The 19,649-nt window shown below is 47.0% G+C and overlaps 1 protein-coding gene across 1 annotated transcript in view; it reads right to left on the bottom strand.

Annotated features, from left to right (window-relative positions):
- Positions 1–1,773: 1,773 nt before the first annotated feature.
- The window catches only part of LOC130420407 (uncharacterized), a 42,990-nt gene continuing 25,114 nt past the window's right edge, over positions 1,774–19,649 (bottom strand). The window contains exon 3 of the mRNA XM_056747691.1: positions 1,774–2,950. Coding sequence (XP_056603669.1) covers positions 2,230–2,950 — 721 coding nt within the window. The 3' untranslated portion in view covers positions 1,774–2,229. The remainder of the gene's footprint in view (positions 2,951–19,649) is intronic.

Below are 19,649 nucleotides of genomic sequence, written 5' to 3'. Positions count from 1 at the left end.
TCATCAGCATAACAGTGAAAGCTAATTCCGTGTCACTTTATTATATCTCATAGAGGTAGCATGTATAATGCGAAGAGCAGGGGTCCCAAGACTGAGCCCTGTGGTACACCGTACTGGACTTGTGATTTGCGGGACACCTCATTGTTTATTGCTACAAATTGAAAACGGTCGGATAAATAAGACTTAAACCATTTCAATGCTATTCCGTTAATGCCGACGTAATTTTCGAGTCTATGTAGAAGTATGCTGTGGTCAATGTAGTCAAATGCAGCACTGAGGTCTAGCAGCACCAATAACGAAATACAGCCACGGTCAGACGCTAAAAGCAGATCATTTGTAACTCTGATCAAAGCAGTCTCTGTACTGTGACATGCTCGAAATCCAGACTGGAATTCATCATTAATTAATTGAGTTGAAACTACTTTTTCCAGAACTTTAGATATAAAAGGTAAATTCGATATAGGCCTGTAATTCCCTAGTTCTTTAGGGTCGAGTTTGGTTTTTTTTAAAAGAGGCCTTATAACAGCCACCTTAAATGCTTTAGGCACATGTCCTAATGTCAGAGATGAGTTAATAATACTAAGAAGAGGATCTATAATTTCTGGGAGCATTTCTTTCAGTAGTTTTGTAGGTATAGGGTCTAGCATGCATGTTGTTGATTTAGATGATCTAATGATTTTAGACAGTTCATCGTGATCTACTGATAGAAATAATTGCAATTTCTCCTTAGGGGTGCTGTAGTTAGTATGTTCAGCGGATTTTACTACAGGTTGCATTGTTATAATTTTTTCTCTTATATCTTGGATTTTACTTGTGAAGTAGTTCATAAATTCATCACTGTTATGCTGATAATCAGAATCTGACGTCGATAACAACTTATTTTTTGTTTATTTAGCCACGGTGTTAAATAAGAACCTAGGGTTGTGATGGTTTTCCTCTATTAGTGTTGAAAAGTAGGTGGATCTAGACGTTTTTATGGCATTCCTGTAATTTCGAGTACTATCCTTCCATGCTATACGAAATACCTCTAAATTAGTTTTCTTAAAGTTGCGCTCCATTTTACGGGATGCTTTTTTTAGAGTCTGAGTGTGTTCATTATACCACGGTGTTGGGCTGCTATTTTTAATTTTCTTTAATCGCAGAGGAGCAACTGTGTCTAATATTTCCGAGAAAGTAGAGTTAAAATTTTCAATAGTAGTGTCAAAATCGTCAACGTTATTACTCATGCTAGATATTTTAGACAATTCAGGCAGATTATCGAGGAACGCATCTTTGGTAGTTGAAGTTAATCGTTCCACCATATTTGTAACAAGGAGTGTGATTTGCAGCCGTAGGCCATTGAACATAATATCAGATAATGATCCAAAATATCTTCACTCTGCTGAACGATTTTAACATCGTCCACATTTATACCATAAGAAAGTATTAAATCTAAAGTATGATTACGAAGGTGAGTGGGTCCTGACACATGTTGACTAACGCCCATGGAGTTAAGAGTGTCTTTGAAAGCCAGTCCCAAGGCATCTGTATCATTGTCTACATGGATATTAAAGTCACCGACGACAAGGACTCTATCTGCGACCAGTACTAGTTCTGATAAGAACCCACCAAAATCTTTAATAAAATCTGTGTGGTGCCCTGGAGGCCTATATACAATAGCTAGAATAAATTTAAAAAATGTTTTGTCCTTAGTATTAGGTGTCGATACGTGAAGTAACATGACTTCAAAAGAATTGTATTTAAAATTAGACTTCTGAGAGGTAATAAAAGAATTCTTGTAAAGTGCAGCGACACCTCCCCCTCTACCTTTTAGACGAGGCTCGTGTTTATAGTAATAATCATGGGGTACGGATTCATTTAGAGTAATATAATCATCTGGCTTTAGCCATGTTTCTGTCAAACAAAGCATGTCTATTTTATGATCGGTTATCAAATCGTTAACAAAAAGTGCTTTATTTGAGAGAGATCTAATATTAAGCAATCCGAGTCGTAACAGTTGATTATCTGTATTTTGTTCATGTTTGATTTGTTTAACGTTTATTAAATTACTTTCAAGAGGTTTACGCAATATTTTATGTTTGCTAATCCGGGGGACAGACACAGTCTCTATTTTATGTTGTTTGTAAAAAGGGATTATTACATGTTGTATATTTTGTGTATTCTGTAACGCGAGACGGCAAGCAGTTGGTTAAGCCATTCTGTCTCCTTCCTGACCTGGGCCCTAGGTAGTCAGACTTTAGCATTATTAAGACTGTGTGCCAAATTTCTAGAGAGGAGGGAAACCCCATCCCAGGAGGGATGGAGACCATCTCGTTTCAACAGGTCAGGTCTGCCCTCAAAACTCTTCCAGTTATTTATAAAATCTATATTATTCTGCAGGCACCACTCAGACAACCAGCCATTTAGTGATGATAATCTGCTATAAATCTCATCACCACGGTAAGCAGTAAGGGGGCCAGAGAATATTACAGTGTCTGACATCGTTTTTGCGAGCTCACACACCTCTTTAATATTATCTTTAGTGATCTCCGATTGACGGAGTCTAACATCATTTGTGCCGACATGAATAACAATCTTACTGTATTTACGATTAGCCTTAGCCAGCACATTTAAATTTGACTTGATGCCAGGCGCTCTGGCTCCCGGTAAACATTTGACTATGGTGGCTGGTGTCTCTATATTAACGTTCCGGACAATAGAATCACCGATCACTAGGGCACTTTCAGCAGGTTTCTCAGTCGGTGCGTCACTGAGCGGGGCAAACCTGTTCGAGACTTTAATCGGAACGGTTGAGTGATGTTTTGTCCTGCGACTATGCCGTCTCACCGTCACAAAGTTTCCCAGCTGCAGGGGATTTTCAACCGGAACCGAGCTGTGTGCGCTAACATTGCTCGCATCCGAAGTGTTTTCTACAGTCCTAACACTCTTACTATCCTCAAATAAAGATTGGATGCGGGACTCTAATTCTAAGATCTTCTCCGTCAGCCTAACTACTTCCCTGCATTTATCACATGTAAAACCCTCGCCGCTGACAGAGAAGGCTAAACTAAACATATGACATGAGGTGCAAGTAACAACAATAGGAATAGAAGCCATAACTCACCGGGTATGAAGTGCAATCCTAACTTACCAAGGTTGCTTGATGAGTCTTAGTATATACACTTAAAAAGAGAAACAGCTAGCACACAAGACAAATGGGGGGAGATGATATTCCACAATGTAAACAGAAGACAAGCTAACACGCTAATATGTTAGCGGCGTTACGCTTCAATTAATATAGATTTAGAAAATAAAGTTATAAATAATTCGGCAATGACAATGATAGGTAACTATAGTAAAATACACTAATATTTAGACCAGGAACAAATGTGATGTGAAGCAAGTGTCAGAGGATACAAACTAGCCGCCGGCAGCGATGCAATCAGGTGTGCAACAGGTGTCTCTCGATAAAGACTATGCGAACTCCTGAAAATGTGACACAGCTGCAAAGTTTTTTGGGATTGGTGAACTATTGCCGTGCATGGATACCTGACTGTGCGTATCATGACAAAAATCTACGATGTCTCGTTCAACATGGCATGGGTCCAAGAGACTCATTGAAGTGGATTTCTGAAGCGGAAGAACATTTTAATGCATTGAAGATTGCTATCACGTGCGCTTCTGCTTTGGGGCTACCAGATTATTCAAAGCCGTTTCACTTGAATGCGGGAGAGGCTATGGGTGTCGAAATGGCCGTTTTGACCCAAGAGCATAGTGGGAAACCACGTCCTGTCTCCTATTTGTCCAGACATTTAGACCCAATAGTCCATGGAATGCCTGCATGTCTTTGTGCAGTGGCTGCGGCGGCAGAGATGGTGAGAATGGCTGAGAAAATTGTTTTATCACATCCTTTTTTTTATACACCACTCATCAGGTGGGTTTTTTTTGCACAATTTGAGGACACAGCACATGAGGGCCCAGAGAAGGTCTGGCTATGAAGCAACACTGTTGGCCACAGAAAATTTTAACCATTAAGGCCACTTCGGTTTCTAGCCCAGCAATTCAGTCACTGTTTGGCTTATCCACATTGATAACTGAAACTGTATTCATGATTGCATGAATGAGATTGAGCGCTCCACTGCGGCCAGGGTCGATCTGAAAGATACGCCCCTGGATGGGGGGGAGCATTTATATATAGATGGCTCATCTTCAAGACCATCTGATGGAGTGTATCTGTGTGGATATGCCATTGTGACACAGGAGGGTGGGAGGGTGGAGGCATACCGCCTGAACCATAACTCAGCACAGGCTGCAGAAATAATTGCATTATCAAGAGCCTGCGAGATAACAAAAGGCAAAAGAGCTACCATTTATACGGATAGCAAATATGCGTATGGGGTCGTTCAAGACTTCGCCCAGACTTGGGCTAGACGAAATTTTCAGACATCTGAGGGCAAACCAATATCACATGCAGAGTTGGTGGGAGATTTATTACTCGCTGTAATGTTGCCATCTGAACTAGCTGTGGTGAAGGTCAGGGGACATGTTTCAGGAGATGAAACAGACGCTGTTGGCAACAGAAATGCTGATGAAATGGCCAAATGGGCCGCGGAACATGCTGAGATTTCTCCATATCAGAGAGCGGAGAGTAGTGACATAGAAACAATGATGTTTGCACATGTATCATGCCTTCCTGTCATAGATTTGAAAATTTTGCAAAGTCAACCCACACAGGGAGACGTGAAACATTGTGCAGAAAATGGATGCGCACCAGATGCTTACATTTTGATAAGAGCTTTCCTGTAGCTCAGTGGTAAAAGCATTGCGTTAACAACACAAGGTTGTGGGTTCAATCCCAGGGGGTTGCAAATACCTATGTAAAATGTATAGGATAAAGCAATGTAAGTCGCTTTGGAAAAAGGGGCTGCCTAAATGTAAATGTAAATGTAGATAAAAATGGTAGAATCGCATTACCAAAGCTGTCCTTGGTAATATTGATAAGACATTACCATGGTATTTTGCACAACAGCGCGTCTAAAGTTACACAGATGATTAATCGCCTGTATTGTATACAGGTTACAGCAATAATGGTCAAACTAATGGTATTCTCGTGTATGCCAGCGGTCGGAAATCTAAAATACATATTAACTATTGTCGATAGGTTTTCAAAATGGCCTGAAGTATTTGCACACGCGAAGGAGGACGCTAAAACTGTTGTACTATAATATACCCTACCACCCGCAGTCGTTGGGGGTGGTGGAACGAACGCACCGAACAATCAAAGATAAGATCACGAAAGCCTGTATGGAAACATGCAGGAAATGGCCAGATGTGCTACCTGCCGTATTGGCAGAAATGAGAATGACCCCATCCTCAACGACAAAATACTTACCATTTGAAATTTTGATGGGTAGACCTTTCCCGACCCCTTGGGTCAAAGGTCGCGCAGGCGTTTCTTCCCTAGGAGACATGGAGGTGATCCTGGATGACCACGTGATTTCCCTTATTGATAAACTGAATTCTGTGTGTGCTGATGTTTCTCTTTCTCTCCCTATTCCGTTAGATAAGCCCACCCATAATTTCGTTCCAGCCCAACAGGTGCTGATTCGGAGTCTGAAACCAGTCACCGTGGGGGAACCGGATATCTTGTGCCAGCTGTAGTTATCGCTGTAACTAGAACTGGAGTGCTAATGGATCATCAACCGCAGTGGATTCACGCATCCAGGCTGAAGCATCTGCAAACATCCGCATCACCAATTGACATTGTAGGGCCTTAAAAGCCTGCCCAAAGTGTGTGACAGGGCACTGGTGAGAGGGCTTTTGCCAGACAGAAGATCCTTGCTCTAGTAGTGGGCAAGGGGGCCATCTGTCGGCTGAACATAGGGCCTGGGCAAATTTTGTCCTATTTAAAGTTTCCCGATCACCTCTGAAGGTTCCCCTGTTACACTTTTGGGTCCAAATTGCCCAATATGTCAATCATATGTTTGGTATTGATACTAGCCGGTGCACAAGCAAATAAATTATTAGTTGAGGATGATTCATGGTTGGACCATGACGATCCTGTCAGGGATTGGGAAAGGTAGAACCCAAGTGCAGGCAGACACAGACGGTGGTGAAGGGGTTAACAGGTTTATTATAACAATAAACAAGACTAAACAAACGGAAAAACAAAGGCCCACGATGGGGTAAAACAGAACAGGATACAATAACTACAAAAGGTACACAGGAACTGGACTAACTACACTTAAACCAAAATACAATAATTATCAGGACTTACAATGAACTAACACTCAACTACACTTACTTGACACGGAGTAACAAGAACAAGAGCAACATCAACAGCGACAGGAACATCAAACAGCATAACACATACAATGCACGAGCAACGAGACAAAGAAACATGAGGACTCTTTATAGGGGAAACAACAGAGGATCGAAACGAGCAACAGGTGCTGGGGATTAGCACTCAGGGAAAGCTGACGAGGGACGAGATGTAGGGAACAATGACAAGACACGAGAAAGATCACTCAATCTCACACAAAACCATAGGTTATGCCATGACTCCACTCAAACAACAAGAATAAACATGACATGATAGTGGAATCATGACATAAGCCCCCCCTTTAATGAGCACCTCCAGGTGCCGGGCTTGACTCGGGCGGCTGGGCAGCGCTCTCTGACGGCGGCTGGGCAGCGCTCTCTGACGGCGGCTGGGCAGCGCTCTCTGACGGCGGCTGGGCAGCGCTCTCTGACGGCGGCTGGGCAGCGCTCTCTGACGGCGGCTGGGCAGCGCTCTCTGACGGCGGCTGGGCAGCGCTCTCTGACGGCGGCTGGGCAGCGCTCTCTGACGGCGGCTGGGCAGCGCTCTCTGACGGCGGCTGGGCAGCGCTCTCTGACGGCGGCTGGGCAGCGCTCTCTGACGGCGGCTGGGCAGCGCTCTCTGACGGCGGCTGGGCAGCGCTCTCTGACGGCGGCTGGGCAGCGCTCTCTGACGGCGGCTGGGCAGCGCTCTCTGACGGCGGCTGGGCAGCGCTCTCTGACGGCGGCTGGGCAGCGCTCTCTGACGGCGGCTGGGCAGCGCTCTCTGACGGCGGCTGGGCAGCGCTCTCTGACGGCGGCTGGGCAGCGCTCTCTGACGGCGGCTGGGCAGCGCTCTCTGACGGCGGCTGGGCAGCGCTCTCTGACGGCGGCTGGGCAGCGCTCTCTGACGGCGGCTGGGCAGCGCTCTCTGACGGCGGCTGGGCAGCGCTCTCTGACGGCGGCTGGGCAGCGCTCTCTGACGGCGGCTGGGCAGCGCTCTCTGACGGCGGCTGGGCAGCGCTCTCTGACGGCGGCTGGGCAGCGCTCTCTGACGGCGGCTGGGCAGCGCTCTCTGACGGCGGCTGGGCAGCGCTCTCTGACGGCGGCTGGGCAGCGCTCTCTGACGGCGGCTGGGCAGCGCTCTCTGACGGCGGCTGGGCAGCGCTCTCTGACGGCGGCTGGGCAGCGCTCTCTGACGGCGGCTGGGCAGCGCTCTCTGACGGCGGCTGGGCAGCGCTCTCTGACGGCGGCTGGGCAGCGCTCTCTGACGGCGGCTGGGCAGCGCTCTCTGACGGCGGCTGGGCAGCGCTCTCTGACGGCGGCTGGGCAGCGCTCTCTGACGGCGGCTGGGCAGCGCTCTCTGACGGCGGCTGGGCAGCGCTCTCTGACGGCGGCTGGGCAGCGCTCTCTGACGGCGGCTGGGCAGCGCTCTCTGACGGCGGCTGGGCAGCGCTCTCTGACGGCGGCTGGGCAGCGCTCTCTGACGGCGGCTGGGCAGCGCTCTCTGACGGCGGCTGGGCAGCGCTCTCTGACGGCGGCTGGGCAGCGCTCTCTGACGGCGGCTGGGCAGCGCTCTCTGACGGCGGCTGGGCAGCGCTCTCTGACGGCGGCTGGGCAGCGCTCTCTGACGGCGGCTGGGCAGCGCTCTCTGACGGCGGCTGGGCAGCGCTCTCTGACGGCGGCTGGGCAGCGCTCTCTGACGGCGGCTGGGCAGCGCTCTCTGACGGCGGCTGGGCAGCGCTCTCTGACGGCGGCTGGGCAGCGCTCTCTGACGGCGGCTGGGCAGCGCTCTCTGACGGCGGCTGGGCAGCGCTCTCTGACGGCGGCTGGGCAGCGCTCTCTGACGGCGGCTGGGCAGCGCTCTCTGACGGCGGCTGGGCAGCGCTCTCTGACGGCGGCTGGGCAGCGCTCTCTGACGGCGGCTGGGCAGCGCTCTCTGACGGCGGCTGGGCAGCGCTCTCTGACGGCGGCTGGGCAGCGCTCTCTGACGGCGGCTGGGCAGCGCTCTCTGACGGCGGCTGGGCAGCGCTCTCTGACGGCGGCTGGGCAGCGCTCTCTGACGGCGGCTGGGCAGCGCTCTCTGACGGCGGCTGGGCAGCGCTCTCTGACGGCGGCTGGGCAGCGCTCTCTGACGGCGGCTGGGCAGCGCTCTCTGACGGCGGCTGGGCAGCGCTCTCTGACGGCGGCTGGGCAGCGCTCTCTGACGGCGGCTGGGCAGCGCTCTCTGACGGCGGCTGGGCAGCGCTCTCTGACGGCGGCTGGGCAGCGCTCTCTGACGGCGGCTGGGCAGCGCTCTCTGACGGCGGCTGGGCAGCGCTCTCTGACGGCGGCTGGGCAGCGCTCTCTGACGGCGGCTGGGCAGCGCTCTCTGACGGCGGCTGGGCAGCGCTCTCTGACGGCGGCTGGGCAGCGCTCTCTGACGGCGGCTGGGCAGCGCTCTCTGACGGCGGCTGGGCAGCGCTCTCTGACGGCGGCTGGGCAGCGCTCTCTGACGGCGGCTGGGCAGCGCTCTCTGACGGCGGCTGGGCAGCGCTCTCTGACGGCGGCTGGGCAGCGCTCTCTGACGGCGGCTGGGCAGCGCTCTCTGACGGCGGCTGGGCAGCGCTCTCTGACGGCGGCTGGGCAGCGCTCTCTGACGGCGGCTGGGCAGCGCTCTCTGACGGCGGCTGGGCAGCGCTCTCTGACGGCGGCTGGGCAGCGCTCTCTGACGGCGGCTGGGCAGCGCTCTCTGACGGCGGCTGGGCAGCGCTCTCTGACGGCGGCTGGGCAGCGCTCTCTGACGGCGGCTGGGCAGCGCTCTCTGACGGCGGCTGGGCAGCGCTCTCTGACGGCGGCTGGGCAGCGCTCTCTGACGGCGGCTGGGCAGCGCTCTCTGACGGCGGCTGGGCAGCGACCTCCGGCGGCTGCTGGGCCGGGCTCGGTGCCGGACGGACCGTCACCCTCCCACAGCGCCCCCCCAAAAAATATTTGGGGTTTGACACCACAGGACTCGGGACCACAGGACTCGGGACCACAGGACTCGGGACCACAGGACTCGGGACCACAGGACTCGGGACCACAGGACTCGGGACCACAGGACTCGGGACCACAGGACTCGGGACCACAGGACTCGGGACCACAGGACTCGGGACCACAGGACTCGGGACCACAGGACTCGGGACCACAGGACTCGGGACCACAGGACTCGGGACCACAGGACTCGGGACCACAGGACTCGGGACCACAGGACTCGGGACCACAGGACTCGGGAAGGAGGTTTCCCGCGACGTCGTCCTCGAGTCTCTAGCCACCCACTTATCTCGGACTCCACCAGAAGAACCGGCGGCCATGGAGCTCGAGCCAGAGGGTACTGAGTCCCCCAGGGCAGCGGCGGCCAGGACGAGACCCTCCGCAGCGCTCGACCGTGGGGTGAAAGTCCCATGTGGAACCTCACCCCCGGGATCGCTCCGGTTGGTCACGTACCTGACCATGTCCGCTAACCCTAAGGGAGCCAGCAGCCTCTTCTCCGACGGTGTGAGGCGCCGGGTGAGGCAGCAGTTGAAGATCGTCTTCAACTCCGCCTCACCAAACTCAGTCGCCTCTGCCACCGCCGAGAATGCCCTGGCGAACTCCCGGTCACCGTAACTCCCCTGGCGGAATCCAAGCAGCAAGTGGGCTTGGCGAGACCGCAAGGACGACGTCGTACCGTCCATGCTGCCTACTGGGTTCGATTTAGGCTCGTGCATTCTGTCAGGGATTGGGAAAGGTAGAACCCAAGTGCAGGCAGACACAGACGGTGGTGAAGGGGTTAACAGGTTTATTATAACAATAAACAAGACTAAACAAACGGAAAAACAAAGGCCCACGATGGGGTAAAACAGAACAGGATACAATAACTACAAAAGGTACACAGGAACTGGACTAACTACACTTAAACCAAAATACAATAATTATCAGGACTTACAATGAACTAACACTCAACTACACTTACTTGACACGGAGTAACAAGAACAAGAGCAACATCGACAGCGACAGGAACATCAAACAGCATAACACATACAATGCACGAGCAACGAGACAAAGAAACATGAGGACTCTTTATAGGGGAAACAACAGAGGATCGAAACGAGCAACAGGTGCTGGGGATTAGCACTCAGGGAAAGCTGACGAGGGACGAGATGTAGGGAACAATGACAAGACACGAGAAAGATCACTCAATCTCACACAAAACCATAGGTTATGCCATGACTCCACTCAAACAACAAGAATAAACATGACATGATAGTGGAATCATGACAGATCCACCGCATTCATATGCCACAAACATGTGGTGGAGATTGGCTAATTACAGACAAGTAAATTAAAGTGAAGACAAGTGACATGAAAGGTAATTGTTATGTATGTACTCTATTACCACATAGTTCCCACTCTACTAGACTTGATGTAAAGGTGCCGAAGTTAGAATATTATGTAGATTGTGTATTGTCAGCAGTTACTCTGCTTCTAGACGTACAGAAATGGTGCTCTCCAGTACATTGTTCCAATCCTGAAAATTGTACAGATAAGTTAATCATGAGTATGGATACTGTCCCGCAAGTTGTATCTCCTATGGGGACAGTAATATCTGTGCCAAAGGGACTATGGTGTGTAGAGAGAAAGACAGAGGGAGAAAATGATCTAGGACAGATCCCATTGTCACACTGTAAGGAAGTGAGGAATACCTCAACGGCTGGAGGATGCTGTGTAAATTGTCTATTAGCATACATGAATGAATATCCACAGATGAATAAAATTAAATGTAAAACCCAAGATGGGTTAGGATAGGGTATGATGAACACACAGCTAACTTGGAGACGAGCTAATTCCACAGGAAAAAATTATTGCATGGAATATTGTAGGCCAAATATTCACAGCCACCCGCTCCGTACCTTCACACAAAGGCACAAGAATATCAGCCGATTGGTGGTGGTTGTGTGGACATAGAGTGTATACAGCATTGCCAAGAAATTGGACAGGAAGGTGTGCTTTGGTAGAACCAGCAAAAACAATAATAATAGTTGGAAGTCAACCAAAATTAAGCAGAATGAAAAGAGAGTTGGCTGATAGAGGTATAACACCAGCCAGTTCTAGATCAAACCCAGTGCCTACAGAGCATAGTCTATGGGCTTGATGGGAAAATTTTTGGGAATCAATTTTTCCAGGTGTTGGGGTATCTGGTTTACAAATTGAGGTTGAAATTACCAGATATGAATTCTTGATATGAATTCCAGTGGTAGTATTCATAAATTTAATCACATAAAAGAAGAAATGAGAGATTTGAGATTAATGACATTACAAAATAGACTGGTACTAGACCAGCTAACAGCCTCTCAATGAGGTGTATGTGTTATTGTTGGCGATATTTGTTGTACTTTTGATCCAGATAATGTTGCAGATGGACATTTGATAGACCAAGTTATTAAAAACATCACAAGAGCAGTTGCTGAGATGACCAGTCGAGAGAGAAATGGAGATGAATGGGACTGGAGTTTGAGTTTTTCCAGCCTTTTCAGTAAAATCGAACATTGACTGATTTTAATTGTTATAATTTTTTCATGCATTCTGGTTTTGCTTTGCTTATGGCCCTGTATTATGGCTATGATTCGCCGTGCATTAAAATCATCTATATGTGTGATTATGAATGGTTACCATGTTGCTCAGGCAAGACCAGGGGATAAGATGACAACGAATCCGGATGTAATGTAAAAAACAGAGATAAACAAATCTGCTCCGACCGGACGTGGTCCTTAGATTATTAATTTTCTTTATTATTTAGCATTTTTACTTTAACTGTTTAGCATGGATGCAGAAACAGTATTGGTAAATCAAAAATGAATAAATGCAAACAAATGAATTGTGAAGTTGGTAAGCTCACTGAATACATTCCTGGATAGATAGTTGGAGGACAGGTTTCCCTCTGGCTATATGGGGGGATTCTTTCTATGCTAAACATTCTTTGTCTTATCTGCTATACCTTATTTGGTCATTCTGTGACCCCTGGACATTTGAAACCATCCAGAGGTTTTTTGGTACGTATATAAAGGCTTGTAGATTCTAAAATAAATGAGTTCAAAAGCTGGATGACTTTGTGTCTAGTTCTTGTGCTCCCAGATCTGCAGAAGAATTCTCTCACAACATCCAACCTATTTCTGATTTGATTTTAAGTGTAATCCAAAACACAGAAAGAAACTTAGTGTTCGAAAGGAACCAGAAGTTTAACAGAACCCCTCCTCTGTCTAACATTAATTTGCGCACTGCCATTTCCATGTAAAGCCGAGCCTGGAGTCTCCAGTGTGTGCAAAGCAATGTCAGCAGTGGGATTCGAACCCACGCCTCCAGAGGAGACCGTTCAATGGCGCACGGGCCAATAACGTTCTGCCAGGAGTGCAATTCCCAGATAGAGGGGACCTTTCCTCCACACTTTTCGACACTTCACTCTTCGATTTGATGCCTATAAACCATGAGGTCTCCTTTATTCATTTTTTTCAAGAATTGTATATATTAAACCAATTGCATTAATGATCAGCCTGTTAAGAGCATTTCCTAATGAACACTGTTTTAATTGGGAAGATAATTTAGAATCTGTTCTGTTATAAATGGCAGGGAACGGATGCATTTTTAGTAGCTTTTTCAGTAATTTGCTCGCGATGAATCCATTTAAATTGTTACACTTTGTTTGTATGTTCAGTAGATTTTACTTCAAAAAAAGAACATTGACCGTTTTAATTGAACAGCCCTGATTTATGTAAGGGAAGTTAGGTAAACGGTGGACAAAACCCCATTCATATTGATTGCCATTGGACGACTAGGGTTGCGAAGGGATCGTATGCCTCATTTGAACGACCAATTCGCGCACTTTGCGATGGCAAGTGGCACTTTTTCCCTTATCGTAGTTTAGGGTCAATTTTCCGTCAAAGGCATCGTGCGGACACCACAAGGGGTGGTAAAGTACTGCGAAATGTACCATTATGCCGCGAAAAGCCTAAACATCCCCCTAACTGCCTAATCTTCATCACTGCGTCCAAAAGGTGCCTTTTGCGTCCCCTAACAGCCTAACTCTACAGCAGTCTTCCTCACCGTCCATTGCGCACCTAGAGTTGGTAGTTTGACACCCCTTGCTGCCTATTGATGGCGCTTGGCCGCAAAACGCCTAAACATCCCCCTAACTGCCTAATCTTCATCATTATGTCCAAAAGGTGCCTTTCGCGTCCCCTAACCAACTAACTCTACCACAGTCTTCCTCTCGTCCGTTGCGCACCTAGAGTTGGCAGTTTGACGCCCCTTGCTGCCTATTGATGGCGCAACACCGCGAAAGTGCCGAAACGCGCCCTCGTGGGGTATCTGACAAAAAGTCGTCGGATATGCACGCCGACCGCGCCAGGCGTGCGCGGGCACTCAGAGGTCCAAGCGAGCTATCGAGATGTACGAAAAATAATGAAAAATATGTAACTTCGCGTCTCGACCTAGCTCCCTGGGTATGTCGTCGAGAGCCACGTGGCGCAACTTTCTGTTAGGTTTCAGGCTCCTGGGGCCTGCGTGGGCCGTACGGTAGCCTCTGACACGCGCAACCTATCTCATTCATTTTCATAGGCTCATGATGGACACTGCCGCAGAATGGTCCGATTGGCCTAATTTTCACGTATGTGGACCGTCACAGGCCCCCGGGTCGGGTCTTGGAGTTCCGCGGCCCTCCGACCTATTTGACCGCTCGGTTTGCCAGAAAAGACACCGACAGCCTACAAATAGGCTACTAATGTACGCTCAAGAATACAGGGGTCAAAAGGTCACAGGGCCTCGATGTCCGTCAAGGTATACGATGGGGGTCCCAAGAACCTTGACAGCGAGTGTGGTCATTCTAGGTCACTTCTAGGTGCCATTTTTGTGGAAAACGATTCAACCTCACTCTGGTTCATTTTGCCGATGAAATAGCCTCTTTGTGTCTTTCAGTCAAAGAAGCTTGATTGAGAGATTTATGTGAATCACACTAAAAATGTTTGCTTTGGCTCTAGAAAGCCCCTCTTTTGGTATGTGAAACAGGGGCCTACAGACTACCAGAACATAATTTTGGGGGCCTCTAGAGACCCCTTGGGCCCTACGGGGGCCGCTGACACTCGTAACCTATCCCATTCATTTTCATAGGCTCATGATGGACACTGCCGCAGAATGGTCCAATTGGCCTAATTTTCACGTATGTGGACCGTCACAGGCCCCCGGGTCGGGTCTTGGAGTTCCGCGGCCCTCCGACCTATTTGACCGCTCGGTTTGCCAGAAAAGACACCGACAGCCTACAAATAGGCTACTAATGTACGCTCAAGAATACAGGGGTCAAAAGGTCACAGGGCCTCGATGTCCGTCAAGGTATACGATGGGGGTCCCAAGAACCTTGACAGCGAGTGTGGTCATTCTAGGTCACTTCTAGGTGCCATTTTTGTGAAAAAAAGATTCAACCTCACTCTGGTTCATTTTGCCAATGAAATAGCCTCTTTGTGTCTTTCAGTCAAAGAGGCTTGATTGAGAGATTTATGTGAATCACACTGAAAAATGTTTGCTTTGGCTCTAGAAAGCCCCTCTTTTGGTATGTGAAACAGGGGCCTATAGACTACCAGAACATAACTTTGGGGGCCTCTAGAGACCCCTTGGGCCCTACGGGGGCCGCTGACACTCGTAACCTATCCCATTCATTTTCATAGGCTCATGATGGACACTGCCGCAGAATGGTCCGATTGGCCTAATTTTCACGTATGTGGCCCGTCACAGGCCCCCGGGTCGGGTCTTGGAGTTCCGCGCCCCTCCGAACTATTTGACCGCTCTGTTTGCCAGAAAAGACACCGACAGCCTATAAATAGACTACTAATGTACGCTCAAGAATACAGGGGTCAAAAGGTCACAGGGCCTGGATATGCGAAAAGTTTGACCGCCAGGGGCTCCCCTATCGGGATCTCGAGTTCCTTGTCTCTAGACACTTCCCGAGACCCATATCTTCCTGGAATTATTTGCCAATCCCTTAGCCTAACCCCTTATCCATAGAGAACAATGGGAGGAAGAGAGATGTATGAAAAGGAAGAAAAAATATTTAATAGCATGTCACCAACTAGCCCTTTAGGTATGTCGTCGAGGGCTACTAGACGCAACTTTCTGCTAAGTGTCGGACTCCTGGGGCATGCGCGGGCCGTACGGGAGCCTCTGACACGCACAACCTATTCTGTTGTCCTCAGGTGGCTATCGTACGATGACCCCAGAACTGACCCTGGAGGTTCAAATGACCCCAATTCAAATTCTATATCTAGTCCTGGCCCCCTCATTAATTTCCTAGCATACGGAGTGCGTACGGCCACGTTAATTGCTATATTGCTCGTTTTGGGTTCCATGTGAGACGTTAATTTTTGGGAATATTTTTGTGATTTTTTTTCGAGCTCTTTCCCTACTGTGAGGGCTATGGGCTTTGAATATGTGTTGCTTACTGATGTGAAGGACTAGTATTCGAAGCCCCAAATCTTTTGCACACATTTAAAGCATAATTATGCATAAAAAGCTGGGCAGAGATATAATTATATTAAAAGTCCACTTGTATGCAAAATAAGCATTTTAACAGCCTGAATTGTGTAATATATCTTTTTGGGGTGCTTCTAGAATGCATATCTGTGAGATTGTCACAGGAAAGTTGTTAAAAGTCTTAAAATGAACTTTTTTCAGGCCCACAGCCCACTAGAGATCGACGAGAGAAAATGGCATGCATGAAAAATAAGGAAAAATATTTAACTTTGCGTCACGACCTAGCCCCCTCGGTATATCGTTGAGGGCCTCGTGCCGCAACTTTATGTTAGGTTTCGGACTCCTGGGGCCTGTGCGGGCCATACGGGAGCCTCTGACACGCGTAACTTATTCTGGTGTGCTCATAGGTGGCTATCGTACGATGACCCAGTTAATTATTTATGAATATTTTTTGTGATTTTTTTTCGAGCACTTGCCCTACGGTGAGGGCTATGGGCTTTGAATATGTGTTGCTTAATAATGTGGAGGACTAGCATTTGAAGACCCAAAGCTTTTGCACAAAATTAAAGCATAAATATGAATAAAAAGCTGGGCAGAGAAATAATTATATCAAAAGTCCACTTGTATGCAAAATAAGCATTTTAACAGCCTGAATTGTGTAATATATATTTTTGGGGTGCTTCTAGAATGCATATCTGTGAGATTGTCACAGGAAAGTTGTTAAAAGTCTTAAAATGAACTTTTTTCAGGCCCACAGCCCATAGAGATCGACGAGAGGAAATGGCATGCATGAAAAATAAGGAAAAATATTTAACTTTGCGTCACGACCTAGCCCCCTCGGTATATCGTCGAGGGCCTCGTGCCGCAACTTTATGTTAGGTTTCGGGCTCCTGGGGCCTGCGCGGGCCGTACGGAAGCCTCTGACACGCGTAACTTATTCTGGTGTGCTCATAGGTGGCTATCGTACGATGACCCAGTTAATTATTTATGAATATTTTTTGTGATTTTTTTTCGAGCACTTGCCCTACTGTGAGGGCTATGGGCTTTGAATATGTGTTGCTTAATGATGTGGAGGACTAGCATTCGAAGCCCCAAAGCTTTTGCAGAAAATTAAAGCATAAATATGAATAAAAACCTGGGCAGAGGCATAATTCTGTCAAAAGTCCACTTGTAGGCAAAATAAGCATTTTAACAGCCTGAATTGTGTAATATATCTTTATAATGTGCTTCTAGAATGCATATCGGTGAGATTGTCACAGGAAAGTTGTTAAAAGTCTTAAAATGAAACATTTTCAGGCCCACAGCCCATAGAGATCAACGAGAGGAAATGGGATGTATGAAAAATAAGGAAAAATATTTAACTCTGCGTCCCGACCTAGCCCTCTCAGTATGTTGTCGAGGGCCACGTGACGCAACTTTATTTTAGGTTTCGGGCTCCTGGGGCCTGCGCGGGCCGTACGGGAGCCTCTGACACGCGTAACCTATTCTGGTGTGCTCATAGGTGGCTATCGTACGATGACCAAAGAACTGACCCTGGAGGTTCAAATGACCCCAATTCAAATTCTATGTCTAGTCACAGCCCCCTCATTCGTTTCCTAGCGTACCGAGTGCGTACGGCCACGTTATGTGCTATATTGCCCGTTTTGGGGACAATGTGAGACGTTAATTTTTTGGGAATATGTTTTGTGATTTTATTTCGAGCATTTGCCCTACTGCGAGGGGGATGGCCTTTGAATATGTGTTACTTAATGATGTGAAGGACTAGCATTCGAAGCCCCAAATCATTTGCACAAAAATAAAGCATAAATAAGAATAAAAAGCTGGGCAGAGACATAATTCTATCAAAAGTTCACTTGTATGCAAAAAAAGCATTTTAACAGACTGAATTGTGTAATATATCTTTATGGGTTGTTTCTAGAATGCATATCTGTTAGATTGTCATATGAAATTTGTTAAAAGTCTTAAAATAAGCCATTTAAAGTATTGTCCAATGACAGCTTACGAGGCCACTGTCAAATAAGTTATGACTGTCACTTCCGGTGTTTTGATGAGTCACAGGAAGTCCCAGTCATAACTTATTTGACGGTGCCACCGTAGGTGTCTCATGTACACACCATTTCTATGTTATGAATGTACACTTTGTCCATTATTTACCTACGAGGTCCCCATTAAATAAGTTACAAATGTACATGCCACAGACAACTTATTTGACAGGGTCTCCATAGGTAAATAATGGACAAACCGATATTAAGCTTAATAAACGTCTTATAACACTGTAATTAACAGGTAAAACAGATATAGGCATTGTCCATTATTTACCTACAAGGTCCCCATTAAATAAGTTACAAATGTACATGCCACAGACAACTTATTTGACAGGGTCTCCATAGGTAAATAATGGACAAACCGATATTAAGCTTAATAAAGTTGTTATAACGCTGTAATTAACAGGTAAAAACACATAGGCATTGTCCATGGTGTACCTACGAGGTCCCCATTAAATAAGTTAGTAATGTACATGACACAGATGACTTATTTGACAGGGTCTCCATAGGTAAATAATGGACAAACTGATATTAAGCTTAATAAACGTCTTATAACACTGTAATTAACAGGTAAAACAGATATAGGCATTGTCCATGGTTTACCTACGAGGTCCCCATTAAATAAGTTACAAATGTACATGCCACAGATAACTTATTTGACAGGGTCTCCATAGGTAAATAATGGACGAGCCGATATTAAGCTTAATAAAGGTGTTATAACGCTGTAATTAACAGGTGTGGCCAAATAAGTCAAATGCATCCCACCCATAACACTTTTGACACATTACCCGTAAGTTTGAAATGTACACACCTTGTTTAGGCTTATGGGGCACAACTGTGAGCTGTAAAACACATCACCACGAAGCCCAGTGTCTCTTTTGTGCTTTACAGTTGGTTTGAGTTTAATAAGTCATTGAATATTAACACAACTAGGCATTGTCCATTATTTACCTACGAGGTCCCCATTAAATAAGTTACAAATGTACATGCCACAGACAACTTATTTGACAGGGTCTCCATAGGTAAATAATGGACAAACCGATATTAAGCTTAATAAAGTTGTTATAACGCTGTAATTAACAGGTAAAAACACATAGGCATTGTCCATGGTTTACCTACGTGGTCCCCATTAAATAAGTTAGTAATGTACATGACACAGATGACTTATTTGACAGGGTCTCCATAGGTAAATAATGGACAAACCGATATTAAGCTTAATAAACGTCTTATAACACTGTAATTAACAGGTAAAACAGATATAGGCATTGTCCATGGTTTACCTAGGAGGTCCCCATTAAATAAGTTACAAATGTACATGCCACAGATAACTTATTTGACAGGGTCTCCATAGGTAAATAATGAACAAACCGATATTAAGCTTAATAAAGGTGTTATAACGCTGTAATTAAAAGGTGTGGCCAAATAAGTCAAATGCATCCCACCCATAACACTTTTGACACATTACCCGTAAGTTTGAAATGTACACACCTTGTTTAGGCTTATGGGGCACAACTGTGAGCTGTAAAACACATCACCACGAAGCTCAGTGTATCTTTTGTGCTTTACAGTTGGTTTGAGTTTAATAAGTCATTGAATATTAACACAACTAGGCATTGTCCATTATTTACCTACGAGGTCCCCATTAAATAAGTTACAAATGTACATGCCACAGACAACTTATTTGACAGGGTCTCCATAGGTAAATAATGGACAAACCGATATTAAGCTTCATAAACGTCTTATAACACTGTAATTAACAGGTAAAACAGATATAGGCATTGTCCATGGTGTACCTACGAGGTCCCCATTAAATAA

The sequence above is a fragment of the Triplophysa dalaica genome, chromosome 5, assembly GCF_015846415.1.
Source record: "Triplophysa dalaica isolate WHDGS20190420 chromosome 5, ASM1584641v1, whole genome shotgun sequence".
NCBI lineage: Eukaryota > Metazoa > Chordata > Actinopteri > Cypriniformes > Nemacheilidae > Triplophysa > Triplophysa dalaica.
The sequence above is the reverse complement of the archived record's forward strand: the minus strand, read 5'-3'. Positions and strand labels throughout refer to the sequence as shown.